Source organism: Helicoverpa zea, chromosome 9 (genome assembly GCF_022581195.2).
Source record: "Helicoverpa zea isolate HzStark_Cry1AcR chromosome 9, ilHelZeax1.1, whole genome shotgun sequence".
Taxonomy (NCBI): Eukaryota; Metazoa; Arthropoda; class Insecta; order Lepidoptera; family Noctuidae; genus Helicoverpa; species Helicoverpa zea.
In genome coordinates, this window is record NC_061460.1 from 12650136 (window position 1) to 12677043 (window position 26908).

Sequence of the window (26908 nt, forward strand, 5' to 3'; positions counted from 1 at the left end):
ACAACCGAATATGTAAACTATTTCGTGTTTGGGCTTATATTGATTGTATTGAATAGACCTTTGCGACAGTGAAGGTTTGAAGCCGACTTGATGATGGAGACCAGAGAAGGGCGAGGGAACTCGACAATGGAATATGTGAACTACCTCAGAAGTTGGTGTCTAATGGATGTACCTTAGTTTATTTCCCCACCGACTTCTAGGCCGATTCTCCTAAGATCCGATGATCCTGTTTTTGGGAGTCGATTTTATTTATTGTAAAAAGTTTTTTTTTGGCTTTTCAGTGTCACTAGTTTTGGCACAGTTGTCACTATCAGCATAAGTAGAAAGTTCTCATCAATACGAATAATATAAGCCCAAACACGAGGTAGTTTACATATTCAGTTGTCGAGTTCCCTCGACCTTCTTTCGTCTCCATCATCAGGTCAGCTCCAAATCTTCACTGTTCCATAGTGTTATAAGACATACACCTTATAGTCAAGTTCTTAACCTGCGCACGCCTACAACTTTCAAAACGCCTGAACAATTTTCAAAGCATTTTTTTCGTATGAAGGTGTAAAAAAAATAAATTAGAGAGTATGCCATATTTTTTTAAAGATTTTTATCTTTTTTTTGAGATACGTTACATTGTTATAGGACGTGGGGCAATTTTGTATGGATTGTGATCCGTCTTCTATATTAGTAATCCTAATAACAGCAGTTGGATCAACGTTCTGTTTATTGCTAATTATAACAAATTAACGAGAATAACATGTGTTTGTGATTTCTTATCTAGCGCGAGTCGTGTCGTGTTGTCTGTGACTATTTTGACGCGTCAAATAGGGAGAACAGGGGTAGATAAAGTTAAAAAAATCTTAAAAATATAGCAAATTTTTTCATCTTTTTGAATAGATTGTACTTATAAGCTTGTGGCCAAGTAACTGGTAAATAGTCTCGGCTGTCATTTGGTTAGCGTCAGGACCGCCGTCACAATTCTCCGATCCTCTCGAAATACATATAGAGAGTTGCTACCTAATTGCTACCAGCTACCATTAGTTGCTACCAATTGCTACCCTCGTGGTTTTGAAGATATTCAGCATCCAAAGGTGACAGCCATTCTGATATCAGGATGGCTGTCACTTTTCCCAGTGTGAAGAAACGGCGCAAAAGTATTGAGTTTTTTTTCACCCAGAGTTGCTACCTAATTGCTACCCTCCAGAATTAAATTTTGGGCCACAACGATTCCCTGGATAAAAATATATTTAAAAAATGAGTTTTTTCGCCCTGCCAAATTAAATTAGCAAGCTGTCAGTTAATACAAATGAGTACTTTTGACGTAGGCGCTATCTATTATAATCCGACAGCTGATATAAATGCGGCCTAAAAGTGAACTAAAGCAAGCCGACATCTTTGAACATCATTTTTGATTATATAGGTGTATTTATAAATGTTACCTGTTGAATGAAATTTCCCGAAATGCATGAAAAAAGTATTTATTATAATTACCTCAGCCTTCGATTGTTAACACGAAATAATTTAAAATTTATTAAATCATGTCAGGGTATGATATACACTCTTTTGCAAAAAAAGCGGGCACCTATGCGAAATCTTAGTTTTAAGGACTTTATGTGTGTTTCAAAGGGTTGTAATGATTGTAGTATGTTTCTAGCATCAAAAAGGTTAGCCAAGCATGCGTGAGAGTGTATTCTAAATTTGAATATTTTAAAATTGCTAAAAAATTTGTAAACCTTGTTTTGGACTAATCGCTTGCAGAATGTTCGTCGGTGTTTTGAAATTTTTTAGTCCTTAAAACTAAGATTTCGTATGGGCGCTTTTTTTGCGAACGAGTCTATTTTAAGTCAGTGACTGAAATAAAAATATTTTTTAATAAAATCAATATTGTTTTACTGTGACCAAATCAGTTCATGTTTTACGTAGAGTTGGGTATGATTTTTACACGACTGGCCTTACTGGATGTTTTCGTGTTAACAATCGAAGGCTGAGGTAATTATAATAAATACTTTTTTCATGCATTTCGGGAAATTTCATTTAACAGGTAACATTTCTAAATACACCTAATCAAAAATGATGTTCAAAGATGGCGGCTTGCTTTAGTTCACTTTTCGGCCGCATTTATATCAGCTGTCGGATTATAATAGATAGCGCCTACGTCAAAAGTACTCATTTGTATTAACTGACAGCTTGCTAATTTAATTTGGCAGGGCGGAAAAACTCATTTTTTAAATATCTTTTTATCCAGGAAATCTTTGTGGCCCAAAATTTAATTCTGGAGGGTAGCAATTAGGTAGCAACTCTGGGTGAAAAAAAAACTCAATACTTTTGCGCCGTTTCTTCACACTGGGAAAAGTGACAGCCATCCTGATATCAGAATGGCTGTCACCTTTGGATGCTGAATATCTTCAAAACCACGAGGGTAGCAATTGGTAGCAACTAATGGTAGCTGGTAGCAATTAGGTAGCAACTCTCTATATGTATTTCGAGAGGATCGGAGAATTGTGACGGCGCTCCTGACGCTAACGTCATTTGTACTTTTTTGGCACACGTAACGACGGGCAGTAGGTACCTAAGTCTGACAATCTGTCATACCAAGGGGTATCCAGATACCCCTTGGAAGACTAGCGACTAGCGACGAGGTCAATAGACAGTAACTCCGAGTAAAGCACGGGTACCTACTCAGCTACATCCAGTAAGACTGGAAGCTGACCTCAACTTATTTGGGAAAACGCTGGTCCGATGATCACATAGGGAGATATGAGCTAGGTATCTAGTAAGGTGCGGACGCGGTTTACCAAGCTTGTTTTTTAGGGTCTCCCGAAAGATAAATCTGGCGATCCGTGCCTCAAAAACTTCTTAAGCCTTTCATCGGCCGCAAGGGTACTAAATGTTTTTTCGATTATTTCTTTTGGTACCAAAAACCCTGTGTCTAGTTCTGGCCTATATTTGTGCCAACTTAGATAAAAATATATTTAGCAGTATACCTTGAGCTAATAAGTATTGTACGATTAAGTAATGTGCACAGCACAACTAAAACTAAAGATAAGACGTAAATACAAACATTATCATTACATGCTTTCATTTTGCGTAATTTATTATAGATCATCACGCTTGAGTGTGTCAAAGGAGTAGGCAGTATGACGCACTTACAGTTCATCTTCTCCAAAAACTTTAGTTTTAAATCCGTTTAAGTACTCGTAAATGACCAAGGTCGACAGACGACCTTATAAAGGTCGCCGGAAGACGCTGGATGCAGGTCGCCTCCAACAGTTATCTGTGAAGATCTGAGGGGGAGGCCTATGTTCAGCAGTGGACGTCCTATGAGATGATGATGATGTGATGATGAAGTACTCGTAAATTAAACCAGATCACTTTGACCACACTAATAAGTATTGTAAAAGTAAAAGTTTTACTCTTTCTGATTGAACTACTACTGAAGTACTGAATGGATTTTGATGATACTTGATTGTAATTTAATTAAGTCTCTCTTTTTGGCTACAGAAGCCTTATGAACCCTATATGGTGGTATGAGCAGCGTTCCTGATCTTTCTAATGTTCTTTGCTATCACCTCTTTCCATCCGTATAACAAACAGGCTTCTTTGGTTTCGGATACGAGAACTAGTTCGTGTTAGTGAAACCAGGTAGGATAATATAGTAGATACCTTTACCTACCTACTGCATTCAAAATTTGGCCATGTAATCTAAACACTTTGAATATATTTAACAGTATCAGCGCATCCGGCCGTGCTCTCGCTGTGGCGGCATATTGGGCTGACATAGTGTAGTCTCAATATATGACATGTCAGCGACACGAAAGAAGAAGAAGTACCTATCTATAAGTTGTGAATCCGCACACTAAGGCATCGTTCAGACCAAACGTATTGTCGGCCGCTGACTGTGAGCGCGCGTTACGCAGTTTATTGCTTTTCCATATATATTGAAATTGTCGTTCACACCGAACCGACTATACGCTATTACGTCGCCTGTTGTCGCTGACTCTCAGTGGCCGATTATTTTACTACGCGACTATGCACGGCGGACGCGGATTGGCTACGCGGACGCAGTTGCCGAATAGCGCCGCTCCGCCGCGCCCGCACCGCCGCGCGCATCGGCCGCAATACACTCGAGAAACAAACTTCAATGAGGACAGACGTGACACGTGACACCTCGCGATGTTCGACACCGAAAAGTTTATTGCAGAAGTACATTCTAGAGCAGTGGTTCTTAACCGGTGGTCCGCGGACCACTAGTGGTCCCTGGAGGCATTCCAAGTGGTCCGCGAAGCTTAGCTTCGCGACGTTGCTATACGTTATCTAACTTAATTTTTATCGACTTATACCTGATTGCGAGCGGGGGTTTTCGCATGGACGTATATCGGGTGAGTCTAACCTAGTCCCCCCATTCATGAAAATGTATGTTTGGGCTACATTTTACGTAATTTTGGTTTTAAGTCTTAAAAAATAATTAAAATTTCGCGCTCGCTTCGCTCGCGTATTCAGAAACTGTATGCCGTTATTTTTGCATTTGTCAACAAACAAAAAGTTAAGTACGTTTGGGCTAAATTTTACGTAATATTTGGTTTAAGTCCGATAAAATTTCGCGCTCGCTTCACTCACGTATTCAGAAACTATATTATGGCCCTTATTTTTGCATTTGTCAACAAACAAAACGTTAAGTACGTTTGGGCTAAATTTGACGTATTTTTTCTTTTAAGTCCGATAAAAATTTCGCGCTCGCTTCGCTCGCGCATTTGGAAACTACATAGGCAAGTTTTTCTTTATTTGCATTTCCTTACCTACACAACTGCCGACATGCGTTTAGCTTTGAGTACAACTGACCCAAAAATTCAGTTTTTTTTTTTGATAAATAATAAAGAAATGAGTGCTAATTTAGGTAAACCGATGAGGTGGTCCCCGGCAAGACAAACTTTAGTTAAAGTGGTCCCTCATGTCAAAAAGGTTAAGAACCACTGTTCTAGAGAATGTATTTGGAATGCGAATTCAGAAGAATTTAGTGATAGAAACTTACGAAGATGCGCTTGGGAAGACATAGCATCTGTTATGTATGAAGATTGGGGGGTTCAACTGAGCTCTTTTATGTGTAGAATAGTCAGCCGCTCAGCGTACGCATCTAGTGTGAACCTACACGAGCCTATTTTTTTGTTCACACATGTAGCGCATCGTACGCTATAGCTTATTGTCGGCTTGGTGAGTACGCGTACTGCAGATTGAGTCGACGTTCATACTGGGGCAGACAGTGAGTATACTCACAGTCAGCGGCGGACAATACGTTTGGTGTGAACAATCCCTAAACCTATGATTGTCAGAAAATACCTAATTACCTCACTTTTTACCTTAATTTGGTGTTTAGTATTCGAAACACTTCAATATGCGTACACGTTTGCTTTGCTTAATCAGTACGACCAATCACATTGTATAAAGTATAAAAGTTGCTTTTTGGATTTCTGAATTTCAGTTTTCGTAAGGATCAATGAACTACAAATGACAAAAAGGAAAAGCTTCTAGGCTTCTAGGCCGGAGAGCCTAAAAACCAAAATATATATTTTTAAAATCAATAGGATTTTTCACACCTAAAATGTATTGTTTGTTTCCAGCTTGTCAAGATTTCATCGGATAAGTCAAAGTTTAATGTTGTAGGAAACGGAACCGAGAAAAAAGATATTAGAGCATTATGCTGAGCAAGGGCCGTTTCACGTGGGGTGTGACACATATTTTCCACTAGTTTTTTAATTGTAATTCGTCTTTTCTTGTGTTATTTATAACGACTGTTAGTCTCTTTTTAATATTATTTTTGTTTATTGATTGTAAGGCTGTGTCACACGCGTGCGTGAATAAACGTATTTTCTTTCTTTCTTTCTTTCTTCTTTCTATATGAGTGAGAGTCAGGGCTTAATAGAATGATACCTAGGGTGCAATGTGTGAAAGTCACCCAGGTTTAAATGTGATAAGAATGTAGATAAACTGTAAAATAAGTACCTATGGTACCCACGATTGACACACGTCGAGATCAGAGCTTTCTCAACTGGACTGATTGTACCCCAAAGCCTTTTAGTTTTTAATTGAATTCACTATAAGCGAGTTTTATAAGCTTCCAAATACGGAATTATTTGTTCCTTCAGGTAAATATTATATTTTTAATTAAGGTTACATGTGAATACAATTGACAAAGAATAAGACTGGGTAATTCCCAATATTTATTAACCACAGTAACTGGAACTAAGAACTGTCACAGCTTTTATCACAACGAAGTGACGCAGCGCTCATAACAGGTTGGGTATTTTATTACTTTTCATCATTTACTAGAACTCAACAACAATTCGCGTAGTAATATCCAATTGTAGATACGACACGGGTCATTTTTTAATAAACAGACAATTAAATGTTATCGAGTGACGTATTAACCTCATCTCCGGGGTCAGGCGCGTACTCTACTATATTATATTGAGGCTAGACCGTCTCGCACACAGTCTTCAGTAAACCTCTTCAGCATGCGCGTCTTACTAATATTCCTGGTGGCAACTATAACCACGGTTGCACCAGAAACATGGTCTCTCGTACCATCCTTCAAGGAGTTTTTCAAAGAACAAAGTGACAACGTGAAGACATTCTACAACGATGCTGTTACCATGAAGGATTCAGTCGATAACTACGTCGAAGAACAGCAGCAGATGATCAAGAATAATATTCATAATTATGTGGACGACATACAGACAGCAAGAACTCTGGTAGACCCATTGTCTTACTATCCTGTCGGTGACACTCAACCACAAATCGAAAATCCCGACGTCGTCCTGTCAGTGCCTGGAATAATCACGAGAAATGGATACATTTGTGAGACCCACACCGTCATCTCCCAAGGCTACGTGCTCAACGTTCACAGGATCCCTCGCTCCAAACACGGCAGTGGGGTACCATCGAAGACAGTTCTACTCCAACACGGCCTATTTGCGAGCTCTGCCGACTGGATCATGAATGGACCTGGAAAAGGACTGGGGTACGTCCTGGCAGACGCTGGCTACGACGTTTGGATGACCAACATAAGAGGAAACAGGTACTCCAAAGATCACGTTTGGTTTAAACCTAATTCACAATCATACTGGGATTTCTCTTGGCATGAAGTAGCTAAGTACGACGTTCCTGCGGTCATTGATTACATTTTGGAGACTAAAGGCGCTGATACTAAGATGACGTACATCGGACATTCAATGGGAACCACTATACTCTTCGCGATGTTAACGTTAAAACCTGAATATAACGATATCTTGACAGCTGGGTTTGCGCTGGCTCCCGTCGTGTACCTATCAGATATGAAGTCACCACTGAAGTCAATGGCACCGATTGCAAGTAACTTAGCCTACATAGACGAGTTGCAAGGAACTTATGAGTTCATTCCGAAGAATTCTGCCCTAGGCAAGATATCAAGCACGTGTAACGGTGAGAACATGGATTCTCTGATCTGCAAGAATATAGTGTTTTACTTGTGCGGTTTCAATGAGAGGCAGTTTAATAAGACTCTGCTACCAGTCTTCCTAGCACACTTGGGTACTGGGACATCGTGGAAGACTGCTGTGCATTTCTCGCAAGAAATACTTTCTGGTAAATTCCAACAGTTTGACTATGGATATTTAAACAATTGGAGAATCTATAGATCTGGGTCCCCTCCTGAATACGACCTTAAAAAAGTTACTCTTCCAATCAAGTTGTTCTGGTCTAAGAATGATTTGCTGTCAAGTGAGAAGGATGTGATGGCTCTATATAATAAATTGCCTTCGAATCCTGAAATGTTCCTCGTACCTGACGAGAAATTTAACCACTTGGACTATCTCTGGGCTATCGACGCTCCTAGATTGCTGAACAATGAGGTACTAAACTCTTTACATTCATACATGAGCGATTATTCATTTAGCGTCAGATTTTGAAGTGATTACCGGTTCCACTACTGATAAGATTTTCCCAAAAAGTCTTAAATAAACGAAAATCAACAATATGTGAGAATATTGGGGAATATTCTCATAATTATTCTCATATATATCATTCTCAATATTGAATAGTGAGAAGGTTGGTAAATGATACTGGTTGGATTTGACACGGTTGTAGAAAATAGATATGACTTCAAGACGAATGTTTTAAAGTAAGGGAAAGTCTTTTAATCGTCGTCTGCATACATACATAGCCTCGTGTGATTATGATAGCTTGAGAGCTCTCAGCTCATACTCCTTGCTGCACATGGTCTAAAGATCCACAAAGGACGACAAACCTAGACAGTGGCCTAGGTAAGGACGAAAGGTCTTCAAGCGAGGTTATCCACACTCAAGGGTATAAACAGGAAGATCGAAGCACACAGCTTCCGGTTGTGCATTTAATACTAAGTATTCAATGTCTGTGATAATTTTAGATTAGTTTACGAATGTTTACAAGTCCTCGGAGGTCGCCTTGAACTGATTTCTATGGATAAGAGGTCAGGTCTAGTGTTATAAGATAATATTGAGGAAGTTGTGTAATGTATTAGTGTTGCTAATTAATAAATAAATATTTATAATTATTGTATTTGCGTCTTTGATTTTGATTTTTATAATCTCACTAGCACTTTCTTCAGTATCACCTGCGCCGCAACTACTTTCTGTCATTCGATAGAAAAAAAAATATAAGCCACTCTGCAGAATCATCAATTAATTTCATCTCGATTCAACCACTTTACTGATACATACCTATAATAAGTATGCATATTGTTAACTAAAAGGTTCAAGGTTCAATTCCCAGGGTTTCCTTGAAATTGAAAAGCGACATAGCATTGAAAAATATTTATTATTTAATTCTGTTGATATAGGTTATTTAATTCTGTTGAATGATATTTAAATCTGTATATCTGCTGGATGATAAAATCACCAAACAGATTTCAAAAGAGGTACATATTTAGGACATGAATGTTGTTAAGCTACCAGTGGCTCATGATGAAAAGCTTAAAAATTATCTTGAATCAATTAACTGTAGGTATACCTACTCTGTAAGAATACTAAATAAGTAGGCGTGTCTATACATAAACACAATTTTCGTGATTGGAATCCATCATCTGAACCTAAACTTTTTACTTAGTCTTAAGCTGAAAATGGGATTAGCAGAAAAACTTTTCAGTTAGTCAGTGGTTTCAATTTCTGCTTTTTCGCACGTGCCTAGCATAATTATTGAGATGTGCAGTATTTTTAAAAATAGAATAAAATAAATAGTTACGGCGAGTTGCACCATATTTCCTTCCTCCGTGGTTGCACTAAACGTTAACCGAACCATTTTCAGATGTCAAATCGCCGATTTTACCAATGAGTGGCAGAGGTGTGGTTATCGTTTGAATATCTCGAAAGTTAATTGGTGCCTCTTAACGTAAGCTGCAATTTGGATGCAGTCATAGATCAATTTTAATGCGTTGATGATTAAACTAGTAATTGTGATGAAATAATATATTTTACTAGCTGTTGCCCGCAACTTCGTCTGCGTGGGCAATATAGAATAGTCAAAATACTACTTATCCCGCAGGTGCATTCTTTCACGTGACAGTATAATTAGGATTAGCACTTAGCAGTCGCATAGATTCATTGATCAAGGTTGTGTTGTGGAAGTGACCATTTATCTAAACAAAAGAAGTAAAGTTTGTGACGTTGTGAATATCTCTGGATCTAGTCAGCCAATTTGGAAAATTATTACGTATGGTGCGTAAGTAATTTTCACAGGAAACAGTTATAATCTATGTCTATATGCTTTGAGTCTGACAAAGCTGTCATTTGTACATTTTCTGCAGCTGCTGCGACTAATCAGAAGCCAGAAAGTCTGTCAGTCTTACCATGGATATCGGCTTGTGTAGTTGACTGGATTGAAGATAGGTAGATAGGTAGTCGCTCCAAGCAAAATATTGGTACTTAAACAGATTCGGTGACTGGAAGCCAACACCAACATAGTTGGGGAATAGCTGGATGGATGATAAAATGAGTCATCATCATCAGCAGGCGCATAGGGTAGGATAGTTTCACTACTGGGGAGAAACACTTGTATGACGGGGATTTTCTGTGCACTTACTCACTATGGTAAGGCTGACCCCACATTAGGCGTGCGCGATCCTCGGGCGTGTGAGTAGCGCGGGCGTCGCGAGCACGCTGCATGAACGTCGCGTTTTGCTGCCCTGCGGCATGTGTGAAGAGTGCAAGCGACGCGCTCGCGGCGAGCACGCGGCGCTCGAGTTGCGTTCTTACCCCTTCGCCTGCTATCCCCGCCGCCCGCTAAACGCCTTAGCAGTTAAACGTCAAGGAGAGCGGCGCGTGCGCGCCGCGAGCGCGCTGTAGGTAAATGCCGCAGGGCAGCAAAACGCGACGTTCATGCAGCGTGCTCGCGACGCCCGCGCTACTCACACGCCCGAGGATCGCGCACGCCTAATGTGGGGGAGGCCTAAGCCGGGACTCCACCGAAATGTTTGCATTAGTTCACGAATAGGCAAAATGTACGTATCTGTGAGAGTCCACTTCATGTTTTGGTACTTGAAACCTGCAGTTTTGCCAAGATTTTCAAAATGTACGCTTGCAATTTGTCATTTCTTGGTGGAGCCAGCAAATCGAAAGGAACATAAGTGTTGTATACTGTGCGTCACTACCGCACACCGGGAAAATTTCGCTCTTGCGGAGGACGTTTATATACCATATTTTGTGTCACCCAGGACGACAGTAAGTATCCACCGAAACGCTTTCAAAGATCTGATGAACGAACAAATCAGACCTGACTTGGTCACCTGGGGCCAATCAGAGCTCTATGAAGCGATCATATGCTTTGGCTCCTACTGTTATTGTGGTTTCTGAAAATTTATTCACCTCATTCAACGATGAATGTAATTCTGATGGTACTATTAAGAACACTTGCTTAGCGCAGAAGCTGACGTTGGCAGGTCGACTCTTTTGACTTCTCGAATAGGATACCATTGGTTTTTGTGCAATGCACACCTGCAATGCATGCTGGATTAGGATAGGATACAGGTGGATAGGATTTGCAACAGAGAACAATTATGTCTTTGTGATTGAATGACATCAAACGTAGTTTTATATAAAAGGTGTTTTTTTAGACTTGGCTCGGGTCTTACTGAGACTGTTCGTAATCGTGACCAGTGTATTTGCGATCAGAAGTTGAAAGTAAGCATGTCTCTGGTATGCGACGCGCAATTTGTACGTTTTCAGACGCATAAAGCATTTTACGTGTGTATGGTATTAAATCGAGAAAGCTCCCATTTCTTATCTGCACTTTGTATCTGGGCTTGTTCTTAAAGCTACAGAATCCTACATTACCTACCTACCTCACGCTTAGCAGCGCTTGCGAGAGACAGATACTCCTTTCTTCTAGGATTAAGTTAACATATTTTGCATCAGAAAAAATAATGGAGTTCTACTTAATACTACTCACTCAAAGTAATTTGTTTTAAGGCCACCACATTAGTGGAAGATAAGCTATAGTAAGTTCAACTCAGTCTTGCGCGCGGCCTTATGTGTGGGTAACCCTTGTACATATACAGTGACTTTGTGTGCGTGACAAGAGGTACAGTCGGGTACAAATACAGTTATTTAGTGGTTACGGCTGTTTAAAGAAAACAGTTATTACGTAATTTAATGTTTATTTATTTATAATGATTCTGAATCGCTCCTTGAAAAATCAAGTGATGAATTTTGCATTTTTAGTCCACACTTTTATTTATTGTCCTCGTACCCCGAGCTAGAAAATATGTAAGAAGTATTTAATTCATCTTAGATATTTCACCTCATTTATTTCTTAGGTACTGTCAATGTCAATTTGAAAAAACGTATGAGAAAATAATGAAAAACTGTAAAATGTAATAATAAAAAGCTTTGAATGTTGTTTCATTTTTTGAAACGCTACCTGACTCCTTAAACATTTTCTCCGTGAAGAACTAGACATTTTTGTAAACGACTGTACCCATAAGAAAAAGCGATAAGAACACGTCATGCTCGGACGACGTCACTGTCACACGAACGAAAGTTGTATATTTACAAGCCGACGCACACATAGGGCCGCGCGCAAATCTGAGTTGAACTATCTATAAACTATGTTTATGAAAAAATCCTGATATAAACTCCATCTGTAACTTTAAATGATAATTAATTGTTATACTAAAGTCATCATTTTTGACATAATATTCAAAAAATAATTTAGATGGCACCGTTTTAAATTTGGCTGAGAACTATTATTTTCCTTTCATCAAGGTAATAATTATAATTGGATTTTGATGTGGCTCGGCAAACTGACAAACACTATTGAATAAATGTCTATCGAAAAATTACACTACGTGTTAAAATATGGTGAATTAAGGAAAATACACAACTCCATCTGTTGAAATAATAATCCTCTATAAAGAATGTATGGTAATTTATTGTCATTTACCACCTCGCTCCTTTGACAAATTTTATGTATTTTATTTAACACAGATTACCACAGATGGAGCTACTTTAACCTTGGCTAAACACAATTTTCATTTTTTTTTCTTCCGAATATACTTATGAAGGTGTGATTTTCTGTGTAAAGGTTAATAATAGGCCGATCAACTAATATAAGTACAACATTCAAATGTACAGTTTTGACAAACAGATTGCGTGTCGTAATATTTTACATCTTGAATTCACAAAATTAATCATATCTTTTGATAGAGTGAATCGATTTCGATGAAACAAAAACTAAGTAATACCCCAAGTTACGTAGAATTTTTGTATGTAAGCATTGTCTGCATTGAATTCGTAGATTTTCCGTGAATCCCGAACAAACAAACAGATAAACAGACAAACAGACAAAAATGACAAAAATGATGGAAATGGGTTCTGTTAGTTATCCTTTAACATGCTGGCTATTTTTTTTGCCAATTTCTTCAATGTACAAAAATTACTTTTCTACAGATTTATTATATGTATAGATTTTAAAGGTAACTTTGGAGTACTACTAGTAACTAGAATATATTTGTTTTATCAAATAGCGTAATTTAAGTCTCTCACGTTTCAAAATATGTACAAATAATGTAAAAATATTACGCATGTATTTTCACTAAATACAAACAGACATATGGTACTACTTATTTCTTTTTTTACATTTAATTTAATTGGGTGCCATAAGGTCGACAGATATTTACCAATCGCCTGTGACGTCAATGTTATCTTATGTTTTAGGAAAAACATTTAATAGATAATGAAATATTATTTTAATTAGGTCCGTTTTTGGTACATTTTGGCGTTAGATATGTATCTACAATCTACATCCGGGAGTGTAACTCTGTAGGCTTATAAATATAACAAAAGAAGATACTCCCAAAAATACTGAAAGACAAAAAAATATTATTGACATGGCTCTAGAAGTCAGCGGCAAAATAAACACCAACGGGCCATTAATTTCTAGTGCCATCTCAAATGTTTTATGTCTCACTTTTTTTGCTTTTCCTATCCGAACGTGTAGATAAAATAACGGATAAAAGTTAGATACCTTCCTATATATTTTAATTCCCTCAATGATGAGTCTTTCGCCCACTCTCGTCTGAACACTACGTCAGGGAAATCACATAGAATGGCGGATTCGGCTGCTCCCTAAATTACACGGCCCTGCAATTAAACTTGCTACATTAAATTTCAACTAATTAATTATATTCAGAGCTAATTTGTAAGAACCGAGTAGACGCCAAGTGGTTTTTCATCATTTTATTACGAAAGGTTTTGAGATGAAATGAAAGTAATTCTTTTTGATGTTGTTATTCCTTCGGGCTCTGATTAAATTAGAATCCGAGTGAAATCCCAGTACCTTCGTATTGATTGTTTTTAGATTACGTAATTAATGCCTAAACTTTGTACTTTGTACTCTGTCCACCATATTATAAAACGTGGTTTTAAAAAAGTACCAGTTTTTGTACCACCTTTAAACCATCGCGCTGTCCCGAACAAAATCAGTGGACTAAGGCTATTACTAACGCGGGTACTTCTTAAAACCACGTTTTATAATAAGCTGGTGTTAGTTTAATCATCTTTTTAGGGAGCTCGTTTTCAAACTGTAAGACGTGAAACTTGATTTGTTGCGATAAACTATGTTGCTGCTTTTCATAGGCAACTTATGTTATGGCATAATTTATGCTAAGTAAATGTTACTGTTATGAATATGTGATAATATTCTCATAGAATACGAGTGCAATGTTGCATTGATTTAAGTATAAGCTGCTTTTCTATGACTGAAATCCTTTGGTTTGACAGCTCAATTATAATGACATGGGTAAAGATTTTATGCATTTTCAATATCCACGGAAACTTCCAAGGTCGTTCTATATATCTTTATGTATTCTTGATATAGGATTCAACTGCAATAATGTGCACTGTCCATACACTTGAAGTAGTATCATTGAAGCGTGATTACATTATCACTTTACTATCACTGATAACGACTGTTTCAATGTTAAATAGCTGCCTCTAAAAACGAAGGTTATTTTACAAGTTCAATTATTTAAATTAATTGCTAAACTAAGAGTGCGTTTACACGATGCAAGAAGCTAGCGCATATTGAAGCATATGGGCGGTTATATGCATTTTAAAAACGTGCGGGTCCAGCGACTCGCGCGTGTATCAAAGCAAGATACCCGCGTGCTCGTCACTTGCGCATGTTAACTTGCTCCAGCTACGTGCACCGTGTAGACGCACCCTTACAAATGTTATGTGGTATGAGTATCGTAAGTATAAGGTTTCTGATGTGGGTAGGGCATAGTATGAGAAGCCTTGGCTAAGCACCATCCACAAATTCCGATCGGTCATGAGGACGGTTGACCATGTTGTCATGATGAGTTCCTCCGTGTTTCAGAAAGCAAATTGGGTCCTGGTTGTCATTTCATCATCTTTGGCAGTCGTTATGGGTAGTCAGAAGCTAAAAAGTCTGACAACCTGTCATGCCAATTTGCGCTACTTTTGAAACTGCTTACCTGCATCCTGAAGGCTCACCCCATCATAGTTGCGGAAAGACTAGGCAGATGGTAATTACTGTACTATACTAACTTCCAGACTACGGGCTGATTTGTGAAAGTTTATAAAACGCACAAAGCGATTGCTGCTCGACCCGGGAATCGAACCGCGACAACTAGACCAACGAGGCAGTCCATAAATGCTTATCTTACACAATATATGTAAACTTATTACTAGGAAAACATCTTGATTAAACCTGGACTATAAAGTCTGAAATCACCAACCCGCATTGAGCAAGCGTAGTGATTAATGCTCAATCCTTCTCCGTGTGAGTGGAGGCCTGTGCCCAGCAGTGGGACGATAAAAAGGCTGTAACATAACATAACAAACCTTACTTACACTATTACATAAATGCGAAAGTAACTGTCTGTCCATTAAATAGGTCTACTACCTGTATAGTCACACAGGTCGTCTAGGGCCTGAGAAAGGACATAGGCTAGTTTTTCCGGTGTGCGGGAAGTGATTACGTGGGACACGAGTGAAACCGCGGGGCACAACTAGTGATGATTTCTAGCTGTAGTATTTCCCCGTGAAGTACATGTTCAGTAGAGAATTTAAAGTGGCTCTGATTCATGGCAGGCGGGTGGAAATATCTCAAGTGCTAGTTAATATATAAGTGATTAGAAAATGATCGTGATCGGGGATCAATATAAGTACTGTCACTATCAAAAGTTTTTCAAAAAATATTTATTGGAATATTTTACTATACGATTTAGCATCAAATTAATTAATTCACATTCTTTATCATTGTATCTGCATTTCGATACTAAAAATAAAAAATATTGGCACACTACCGACTAAACAGTACCTACAGTTAGTACGATGGTTGTTTTTTTTTTTGAAATTTGACATTTTAATGAAAGCTTTTATTTGGTCTGCTACCGATCAAATATCCGATATTTATTATGTGCGTACTACGATTCATTCCTACACTGCGGATTTATGCGCCCAAACTAACTGTCGACTAACTATCGACTAAAGTCTGTACCGTGGAGAACCACTAGAAAAAGTTTTAACAAATGATTAGTTGAGATCAAAGATTCACTTTACTGAAGTGCGAACATACGCGTGTTCGCCCTTACAGGTATACTGCCATACACTAAGAATAGTTTCAAGCTGCAAAACATGAGTATTCAAAAAATTAGACATACCTAGTTCTTTTGTCATATCCCCCATTTTTATTTGATATTATGTTTGTAGTATGTTTTCATCTAGAAGAGTATGACTCTTCCATCTGCCAAGAATGGTCTCGATCTCACAAGTAATATTTTTTAACTGTATCGATTATTATCACTTAGTTTCTCCATAGTTTCTTTGCCCCCTTTTCCTCTATATCCATCCAAATTCCTCCCAACATGGTCCTCATTCCTTGGCATCACACGTCGAATAGTTTTTACCCGACTGCCAAAGAAGGAGGGTAATGTTTTTCGAGTGTATGTAAGTATGTATGTATGTCTGTTCCTTTGTGACCTCCTGTAGCCTAAACGGCTTGATGGATTTTGATGTATGAGGTATCGTTAGATTTGTCTTGATTACGGGAGTGTCATAGGATACATTTTATCCTAAAAGTCCCACGGGATATTTTTTCTAAATTTCCCTTTAAAAAAATATGTATGCGGTATCATTAGATTCATTTCAATCACGGGAGTAATTAATATAGGATACGTTTTTTCTCAAAATTCCCACGGGAACATGTTAATTCTGCTCTAAACGTTTGCGGGATCTTCAGCAGTAATGACTCACCTAATTCTTTTTCTTCTTCACTACCAACAGTCCAGATTGGCGGTAAATTTATGTTGCGGAGTAACATCACTCGTAATCTAAAGCCAAATGTCGTCGAAATAATTTAAAATGGTACTTACATATACATAGTCTTCTACATCTACAACATTTTCGTTAAATAAAAACAGCTAAAAAGTTATAAATAAAAGAATTATTATTAAAAAAACAAAATACCCGACTGCACACTAAAAAAAGAGTAAAACAAGCCCCACAATAATATTGATCAATCAAATGCTAAAAACTAATTATGTAATACCGTTTAAACAATACCTATATTAAAATACACTACAATATGTGTTCGTAACTTATTTTGAATACAAATTTACTGAATATAATTTATAAATATTGATGGAAAGCATCGCAGGCGGAGACCACCTTGACCGCCACCAACGAAAATTCTGCTAAATGGTGCACAACCGAAATGACTATAAATAAGCCTCTGTTGGTCCCCGCCTGCGATGCTTTCCATCAATATTTATAAATTATATTCAGTAAATTTGTATTCAAAATAAGTTTCTGTTTATTTAACTATCGATTACGAACACATATTTTAGTGTATTTTAATATAGGTATTGTTTAAACGGTATTACATAATTAGTTTTTAGCATTTGATTGATCAATATTATTGTGGGGCTTGTTTTACTCTTTTTTTAGTGTGCAGTCGGGTATTTTGTTTTTTTAATAATAATTCTTTTATTTATAACTTTTTAGCTGTTTTTATTTAACGAAAATGTTGTAGATGTAGAAGACTATGTATATGTAAGTACCATTTTAAATTATTTCGACGACATTTGGCTTTAGATTACGAGTGATGTTACTCCGCAACATAAATTTACCGCCAATCTGGACTGTTGGTAGTGAAGAAGAAAAAGAATTAGGTGAGTCATTACTGCTGAAGATCCCGCAAACGTTTAGAGCAGAATTAACATGTTCCCGTGGGAATTTTGAGAAAAAACGTATCCTATATTAATTACTCCCGTGATTGAAATGAATCTAATGATACCGCATACATATTTTTTTAAAGGGAAATTTAGAAAAAATATCCCGTGGGACTTTTAGGATAAAATGTATCCTATGACACTCCCGTAATCAAGACAAATCTAACGATACCTCATACATCAAAATCCATCAAGCCGTTTAGGCTACAGGAGGTCACAAAGGAACAGACATACATACATACTTACATACACTCGAAAAACATTACCCTCCTTCTTTGGCAGTCGGGTAAAAACTATTCGACGTGTGATGCCAAGGAATGAGGACCATGTTGGGAGGAATTTGGATGGATATAGAGGAAAAGGGGGCAAAGAAACTATGGAGAAACTAAGTGATAATAATCGATACAGTTAAAAAATATTACTTGTGAGATCGAGACCATTCTTGGCAGATGGAAGAGTCATACTCTTCTAGATGAAAACATACTACAAACATAATATCAAATAAAAATGGGGGATATGACAAAAGAACTAGGTATGTCTAATTTTTTGAATACTCATGTTTTGCAGCTTGAAACTATTCTTAGTGTATGGCAGTATACCTGTAAGGGCGAACACGCGTATGTTCGCACTTCAGTAAAGTGAATCTTTGATCTCAACTAATCATTTGTTAAAACTTTTTCTAGTGGTTCTCCACGGTACAGACTTTAGTCGATAGTTAGTCGACAGTTAGTTTGGGCGCATAAATCCGCAGTGTAGGAATGAATCGTAGTACGCACATAATAAATATCGGATATTTGATCGGTAGCAGACCAAATAAAAGCTTTCATTAAAATGTCAAATTTCAAAAAAAAAAACAACCATCGTACTAACTGTAGGTACTGTTTAGTCGGTAGTGTGCCAATATTTTTTATTTTTAGTATCGAAATGCAGATACAATGATAAAGAATGTGAATTAATTAATTTGATGCTAAATCGTATAGTAAAATATTCCAATAAATATTTTTTGAAAAACTTTTGATAGTGACAGTACTTATATTGATCCCCGATCACGATCATTTTCTAATCACTTATATATTAACTAGCACTTGAGATATTTCCACCCGCCTGCCATGAATCAGAGCCACTTTAAATTCTCTACTGAACATGTACTTCACGGGGAAATACTACAGCTAGAAATCATCACTAGTTGTGCCCCGCGGTTTCACTCGTGTCCCACGTAATCACTTCCCGCACACCGGAAAAACTAGCCTATGTCCTTTCTCAGGCCCTAGACGACCCTAGTGACTATATAGGTAGTAGATCTATTTAATGGACAGACAGTTACTTTCGCATTTATGTAATAGTGTAAGTAAGGTTTGTTATGTTATGTTACAGCCTTTTTATCGTCCCACTGCTGGGCACAGGCCTCCACTCACACGGAGAAGGATTGAGCATTAATCACTACGCTTGCTCAATGCGGGTTGGTGATTTCAGACTTTGTAGTCCAGGTTTCAACAAGATGTTTTCCTAGTAAGGTTTACATATATTGTGTAAAATACGCATTTATGGACTGCCTCGTTGGTCTAGTTGTCGCGGTTCGATTCCCGGGTCGAGCCGTAATCGCTTTGTGGGTTTTATAAACTTTCACAAATCAGCCCGTAGTCTGGAAGTTAGTATAGTACAGTAATTACCATCTGCTGCGTCTGAAAGACTAGCTTTCCGCAACTATGATGGGGTGAGCCTTCAGGATGCAGGTAAGCAGTTTCAAAAGTAGCGCAAATTGGCATGACAGGTTGTCAGACTTTTTAGCTTCTGACTACCCATAACGACTGCCAAAGATATGAAATGACAACCGGGACCCAATTTGCTTTCTGAAACACGGAGGAACTCATCATGACAACATGGTCAACCGTCCTCATGACCGATCGGAATTTGTGGATGGTGCTTAGCCAAGGCTTCTCATACTATGCCCTACCCACATCAGAAACCTTATACTTATGATACTTATACCACATAACATTTGTAAGGGTGCGTCTACACGGTGCACGTAGCTGGAGCAAGTTAACATGCGCAAGTGACGAGCACGCGGGTATCTTGCTTTGATACACGCGCGAGTCGCTGGACCCGCACGTTTTTAAAATGCATATAACCGCCCATATGCTTCAATATGCGCTAGCTTCTTGCATCGTGTAAACGCACTCTTAGTTTAGCAATTAATTTAAATAATTGGACTTGTAAAATAACCTTCGTTTTTAGAGGCAGCTATTTAACATTGAAACAGTCGTTATCAGTGATAGTAAAGTGATAATGTAATCACGCTTCAATGATACTACTTCAAGTGTAAGGACAGTGCACATTATTGCAGTTGAATCCTATATCAAGAATACATAAAGATATATAGAACGACCTTGGAAGTTTCCGTGGATATTGAAAATGCATAAAATCTTTACCCATGTCATTATAATTGAGCTGTCAAACCAAAGGATTTCAGTCATAGAAAAGCAGCTTATACTTAAATCAATGCAACATTGCACTCGTATTCTATGAGAATATTATCACATATTCATAACAGTAACATTTATTTAGCATAAATTATGCCATAACATAAGTTGCCTATGAAAAGCAGCAACATAGTTTATCGCAACAAATCAAGTTTCACGTCTTACAGTTTGAAAACGAGCTCCCTAAAAAGATGATTAAACTAACACCAGCTTATTATAAAACGTGGTTTTAAGAAGTACCCGCGTTAGCAATAGCTTTAGTCCACTGATTTTGTTCGGGACAGCGCGATGGTTTAAAGGTGGTACAAAAACTGGTACTTTTTTAAACTACTTTTACTACACTAAACTACTTTAAACTACTTGTACTTTTTTCACGTTTTATAATAAGGTGGACAGAGTACAAAGTACAAAGTTTAGGCATTAATTACGTAATCTAAAAATAATCTAAATACACTAAAATATGTGTTCGTAATCGATAGTTAAATAAACAGAAACTTATTTTGAATACAAATTTACTGAATATAATTTATAAATATTGATGGAAAGCATCGCAGGCGGAGACCACCTTGACCGCCACCAACGAAAATTCTGCTAAATGGTGCACAACCGAAATGACTATAAATAAGCCTCTGTTGGTCCCCGCCTGCGATGCTTTCCATCAATATTTATAAATTATATTCAGTAAATTTGTATTCAAAATAAGTTTCTGTTTATTTAACTATCGATTACGAACACATATTTTAGTGTATTTTAATATAGGTATTGTTTAAACGGTATTACATAATTAGTTTTTAGCATTTGATTGATCAATATTATTGTGGGGCTTGTTTTACTCTTTTTTTAGTGTGCAGTCGGGTATTTTGTTTTTCGTTTATTAGTACAACTTTCAAACGTCGTTTAGTAAAAGTTAAAAGTAAAAAAAAAAGGGAAGCTATAGTAAAATGCATCAATACGTGACTCAAAACAAAACACTCGACGTGCAATCAGTACTTGTAATAATTACTGGTATATAAACGTACTTCCCTAAACAAGGGCATGACAATCCATCATGGAGGGTCTCAAAGTGTACGCGGTGCTACTCAGTGTCGTCGCCGCAGCTCTGGCGTGTGACTTGAGGGAATCAGCAGAAGACATAGCAAGGAAAACAGCCGTCGAAAAATACATTAATGATACTAGACCTACAGTACTTGCTAATCAAAAGTACAGGTTGCAGTACCATGTCGCACCCCCTGTCGGCTGGATGAACGATCCTAATGGATTCTCCTACTTCAAAGACAATTATCATCTGTTCTACCAGTTTTACCCCTTTGATACTTCTACAGGTCGTATACACTGGGGACATGTGATAAGTAAAGATCTAGTTACGTGGGAACAACTGCCGGTTGCCTTGGTGCCGGAAGAAGAACAGTGTTTCTCAGGCAGTGCCATTGAAAAGGAAGGTACGTTAGTCCTTATGTACACTGCACACAAAAATATTTCAGGAGTTGTCAACGAATCACAATATCTCGCATTCAGCAACGACGGAGTTGTATTTAACAAATACGTTAAAAACCCCGTTATTTCGTTCACACCCGACAACTCTCCTGATTTTCGGGATCCCAAAGTATGGAAGTATGGTGAATATTACTACGTAGTTACGGGTAGCCAAACTTCCGATAAGAAAGGCAGGGTTATCCTATATAGGTCGAAGGACCTCGGATTTTGGGAATATGTAAGCGAAATTGGCAAATCCAACGGCGATTTGGGTTTAATGTGGGAGTGTCCTGACTTTTTCGAATTGAATGGTAGCTTTGTCTTACTTATGTCTCCACAAGGTATTGAAAACAAGACTACTGACAGGTATCAGAATCAGTTCCAGACAGGGTACATTATTGGAAGCTTCGATCATTCATCTGGTAAATTTCAAGAACGAGTACCTTTTCAAGAAATTGACTATGGTCATGACTTTTACGCCACCCAAACGATGGAACATGAGGGCCACAGGTATTTAATTGCATGGATGGGGACTTGGAATGCGGATTACCCTGAGCGGGCACATGGGTGGGCGGGAGCTATGACCATAATTAGAGAGCTGACATTAAAAGGAAACCGTATCCTGATGAATCCAATTGACGCGATCACAAATCTCCGAGGGTCAAAGGCTCATAATGGAACTCTGGAACCCGAAGGCATAATTGCATTGAACAAAACGGGAGAGCTAATTCTGAATGTTAATTTGACTCAAGATCTCACTTTGAACATTAAAGGAGAAGCCGACGAGTCTCTGGTAGTTCTGAAGTGGGATACTGCTACGCAGAAGGTTGTGCTGGATAGGAAAGGCGTGGTCAGGCAAGGCGAGTGGATACCGACATCATCATCGACGGCCTGGCGAATCTTTTTGGACGCTAGTTCTATAGAGGTGTTCTGTGGTGAAGGTGAAATGGTGTTCAGTTCAAGAGTTTATCCTGAGGGAATGTGGCGAGTGATCAATTCCGGCACTGAAGCTGTAAATGTTATGGCTTATGAGTTGAATAGAAGTGTCCCAATGTAAAATGCCCTATTGCCAAAAGTTGTGAGATCGTTATTTTGTTCTACAGTTTTTAAAGTTAAAAATGTTGAACTAACGGTAATGTCCTAATAATTATTTCTAACTTTAGTTTCAGTATATTTATAAAGTTTCCATGAGGATTAAATATGCGTATTTTTCTAATTTATTGTTATTTTTTTCTAGAAATTAACATTTATAATCGTATGTAATGTTATTTTTAATAAACGTGATTATATAATCATTGTTTTTCTTATCTTTACCATACCAATACTGTTACACTGTTACAGCCTTTTTATCGTCCCACTACTGGGCACAGGCCTCCTTTCACTTGGAGAAGGATTGAGCATTAATCACCACGCTTGCTCAATGCGGGTTGCTGATTTCAGACTTAATAGTCCAGGTTTCCTCAAGATGTTTTCCTTCATCTTTTTTTCAGCCATTGGTGTCCAAGATGTACTTAGAAAGTACATTCAAACTTAGAAAAGTTGCATTGGTACTTGCCTGACCTGGAATCGAACCCACACCCTCATACTCGAGAGGTTGGTATACCACCACGATAAATATACTGTATTATGGATAATCTCCTCATCCTAAAGCCAAGTGCTATATCATCTCGTTGTAAACCTACATAGGCTTTTGATTCTGGATTTAATGACTTCCCAGGTTTGGAAATTGCAACTAGGAAGCAAAATCTCTTTGCATATCTAGATGATTCCGAGCCATGGGAGAACATTTCATGGTTAATTTAGATTTAGAGTACTAGTCAAATATATATTTTAAGGTTTTTTTATCTTTTTATATGAGTGTTGGCCAAATCCTCCTATTTTTAGATAAGTAAACTCATATCATCGATATAGGTTTTTGAGATGCAAAGAGATTTAGTCTCAATAAATATTCTGTCTTGCGATGGAACTAATTATAATAACTAAGGAAATGGTAATATCTAGTAATAACTGGGGTGAGAGGATCAAAACTTCACCTACATCAGCAAGTCGGTCCGAGGATAGGCCACCATCTACTGTCTGATTAACAAATATTTGGATTATTACACTAAAGAACTCCGAGAGTCAATGCTACCTACATAGACTCTCGAAGTTCTTTAGTATCAGAAATAAAAATATTAATTTTTTCAAGGGTAATTGTGTACACCTAACTATGCCATGAAGATTCGTTTCTAGCAAACATCTACTTGTGATGGAGCTGACCATCACTTACTGAGAAGCTAGGAAAAAGCTAGGCAAAATGCAAAAGTATGTAGATGTGCTTAAAAGAACGCATATTAACAATATTATTATTATCAAAGTAGTTCAGACGCAGACGACATGACGAACACACAACAAGTCTACAGTGTAGATAACATGCAACACTTTGACATGCGTTATATCATCATATCAAAAAACAAAGCACTTGAAATTGCTTATCACTTCCAAAAACTGGTATATAAAAAGATTACCACACGAGATGAAATATCAATCCATAATGGCTCGTTTAAACCTACTGGTGGTGTTCCTGTGTCTGATCGCCATAGTGCTCTCAAAGACGGTTAGACACAATGACGCGATATCGGAGTTAGAAGCGTACATTGAAGAGAAGAAGGCTGAAATCAACCCAAGATACCGACTGCAGTACCACGTGGCGCCTCCAGTGGGGTGGATGAACGACCCAAATGGATTTTCATACTACAAAGGAGAATATCATCTGTTCTACCAATTTTATCCGTACGACAGCCAGTGGGGCCCCATGCACTGGGGTCACGTGGCGAGCCCTAACCTTGTAGACTGGAGACAACTCCCAACAGCGTTGATTCCCGAAGATGAAATGTGCTTCTCAGGCAGTGCCATCGTGAAAGATGACGAGCTAGTTCTTATGTATACGGGGCGCTTAGTAACCGCGGAAGAGCCTTATTTCAATGAAACTCAGTTTTTGGCATTCAGTGATGATGGAGTGAAATTCCACAAATATGAAGGTAACCCAGTGTTGGGTTCAGCACCAAACGGATCCCCAGACTTTAGGGACCCAAAAGTATGGAAGCACGGTGATCACTGGTACGTTGTGATTGGAAGCAAGACATCAGATGAAAAAGGCAGGGTCCTGCTTTACAGATCGCTGGATATGTACAACTGGGAATTCTTGAGTGTCATAGGAGAGTCTACAGGCGAAATGGGTTATATGTGGGAGTGCCCTGATTTCTTCGAGCTTAAAGGAAAACATATTCTGTTGTTTTCCCCGCAAGGCATGGTTCCGCAAGGAGACAGGTACAAGAATACTCACCAAACAGGTTATATCATCGGCAGTTTCAACTACGAAACTTTTGAATTTATTCCTGAAGTTAGTTTTCAAGAAATTGACTTTGGCCATGACTTTTACGCCACCCAAACTACGGAGCATGATGGCAAGAGGTACCTGATCGCATGGTTTGGAATGTGGGAGGTTCCCTATCCAGAAGACGTCGATGGCTGGGCAGGAGCCATGACGATCTTCAGAGAACTCAAGTTAGTTGGAAACCGCCTTTTAATGAAGCCTGTAGAAACAATGACCAGTTTGAGAGAAGATACCGTTTTCGAAGGGAAGCTGGCAGAAAACGTAGCAATCCAGTTTGATAAAACGGGAGAACTTCTTGTCAATGGTGATTTGAGCCAGAAAATTGACTTAGAAATTAAAGGAAGCGACGGTGGCGGCCAAGTATCTCTTCGATGGGATCCTGAGGTTCGTAAGGTCGTAGTGGATAGAGAAGGAGACATCAGGCAGGTGGAGTGGCTTCCTCTGGGCTCCGAACAGTGGAGGATATTTTTGGATGCGTCATCTCTGGAGCTGTTCTGTGGAGAGGGCGAGGTAGTATTCAGTTCCCGAGTATATCCTGATGGAGAATGGAAAGTTACCAACCTTAGTCCTCAAACTTTAGATGTCGTAGCTTATAAATTAAGAAGAAGTGTTCCTGAATAAGTCATAAATATTCCTATTTAGGTGACATCATTTTGAGGTCGATAGTACATAATATTAAATTGTGATAAATATTGAAAATTCTCATATGTTGGTTGTTGATGTAATTATTTAAATTAAAATAAATGTTTATGTTGTTCATAACTGTTTTTATTTTCTTTGTCGGCTTCCGTTTAGACGGATGCAGCTCATTACCAGTAGTTCCTGAGATTAGCATGTACAAACAAACTTAATAATTTGTAAAATATAGTAGGTATTTAAAAACTGGTTAAACCACTTCATATTTTTATATTGGAACCGTGACAGGCAGACATATAAAGTAGACTAACATTCGGATTTAAATATTGCAAAGAACTCGTCAGTCAATTTGATTAGATTTTTGCTCATAAATCAGTATAAAGAATAATGGAAGTACACACGTAACAACGATTAGCTATTTGTTCAGTGTGCGCGCAGGCTTATGTATGTGAAGAAGATTTCTCTGCATTGACAGGGAGATATTTTCTGATACTGTTATCCTTATCGATATCAATTTTTAAGAATACCTACAGATACACCTGTTAATCTTCTCGCGATGATAAGTGACACATATCTTATGCCATTCACCTACAAGATTACGCGACACACACGGTAGCGTATCAATCAGTACAGCTAAGACGATAAATGTAATTTTAATATTTAAATACCACACAAAGCATAGAACACATATTCAGTAACCTTTATCGCTTTTTTTTGAAATGATTTCGTTTTTAGTTAATTAAAATATTTACATAATTGCTGCATTCTGCGGACTGTCCGTACCGGGATAAAATATAGCCTATGTTACTCGTGGATAATGTAGCTTTCTAATGGTGAAAGCATTTATTAAATTTGCCCAGTAGTTTTTGAATTTATCCATTTCAAACAACTTCTCCGTGTGAGAGGAGGCCTGTGCCCAGCAGTGGGACGATAAAAAGGCTGTAACAGTTAACAGTAAACTGCACAAAGCAATAAGCACAATAGGATCGTTATATTCACTGTTCGGTCTACTCGATATCCGTACGTCATTGCAGGGATCCAGCATCAGGTATTCTACCTGACACACGCTAAGCTGGTCTTCCATAACCAACTCAAGAGACGCACTGCACTGCGCGAATATCTTTTTGTTAGTTTTCTACCGTCAACGTCTGCCTAGCATTTAAAAAAAAACGTTATTCGTTATTCATAGGCCTA

General features: G+C 38.1%; 2 protein-coding genes across 2 annotated transcripts; both read left to right on the forward strand.

The window, feature by feature from the left end:
• Nucleotides 1–6487: 6487 nt before the first annotated feature.
• Nucleotides 6488–8559, forward strand: LOC124633535 (lipase 3-like). Its single transcript, XM_047168794.1, has 2 exons — nt 6488–8012; nt 8071–8559. The coding sequence occupies exon 1, from the start codon at nt 6501–6503 to the stop codon at nt 7929–7931; it is 1431 nt and encodes a 476-aa protein (XP_047024750.1). The 5' UTR covers nt 6488–6500; the 3' UTR covers nt 7932–8012; nt 8071–8559.
• Nucleotides 8560–21260: 12701 nt separating this feature from the next.
• LOC124633488 lies at nt 21261–25699 on the forward strand. Its single transcript, XM_047168727.1, has 2 exons — nt 21261–22674; nt 24256–25699. The coding sequence occupies exons 1-2, from the start codon at nt 21278–21280 to the stop codon at nt 25697–25699; spliced, it is 2841 nt and encodes a 946-aa protein (XP_047024683.1). The 5' UTR covers nt 21261–21277.
• Nucleotides 25700–26908: the final 1209 nt, after the last annotated feature.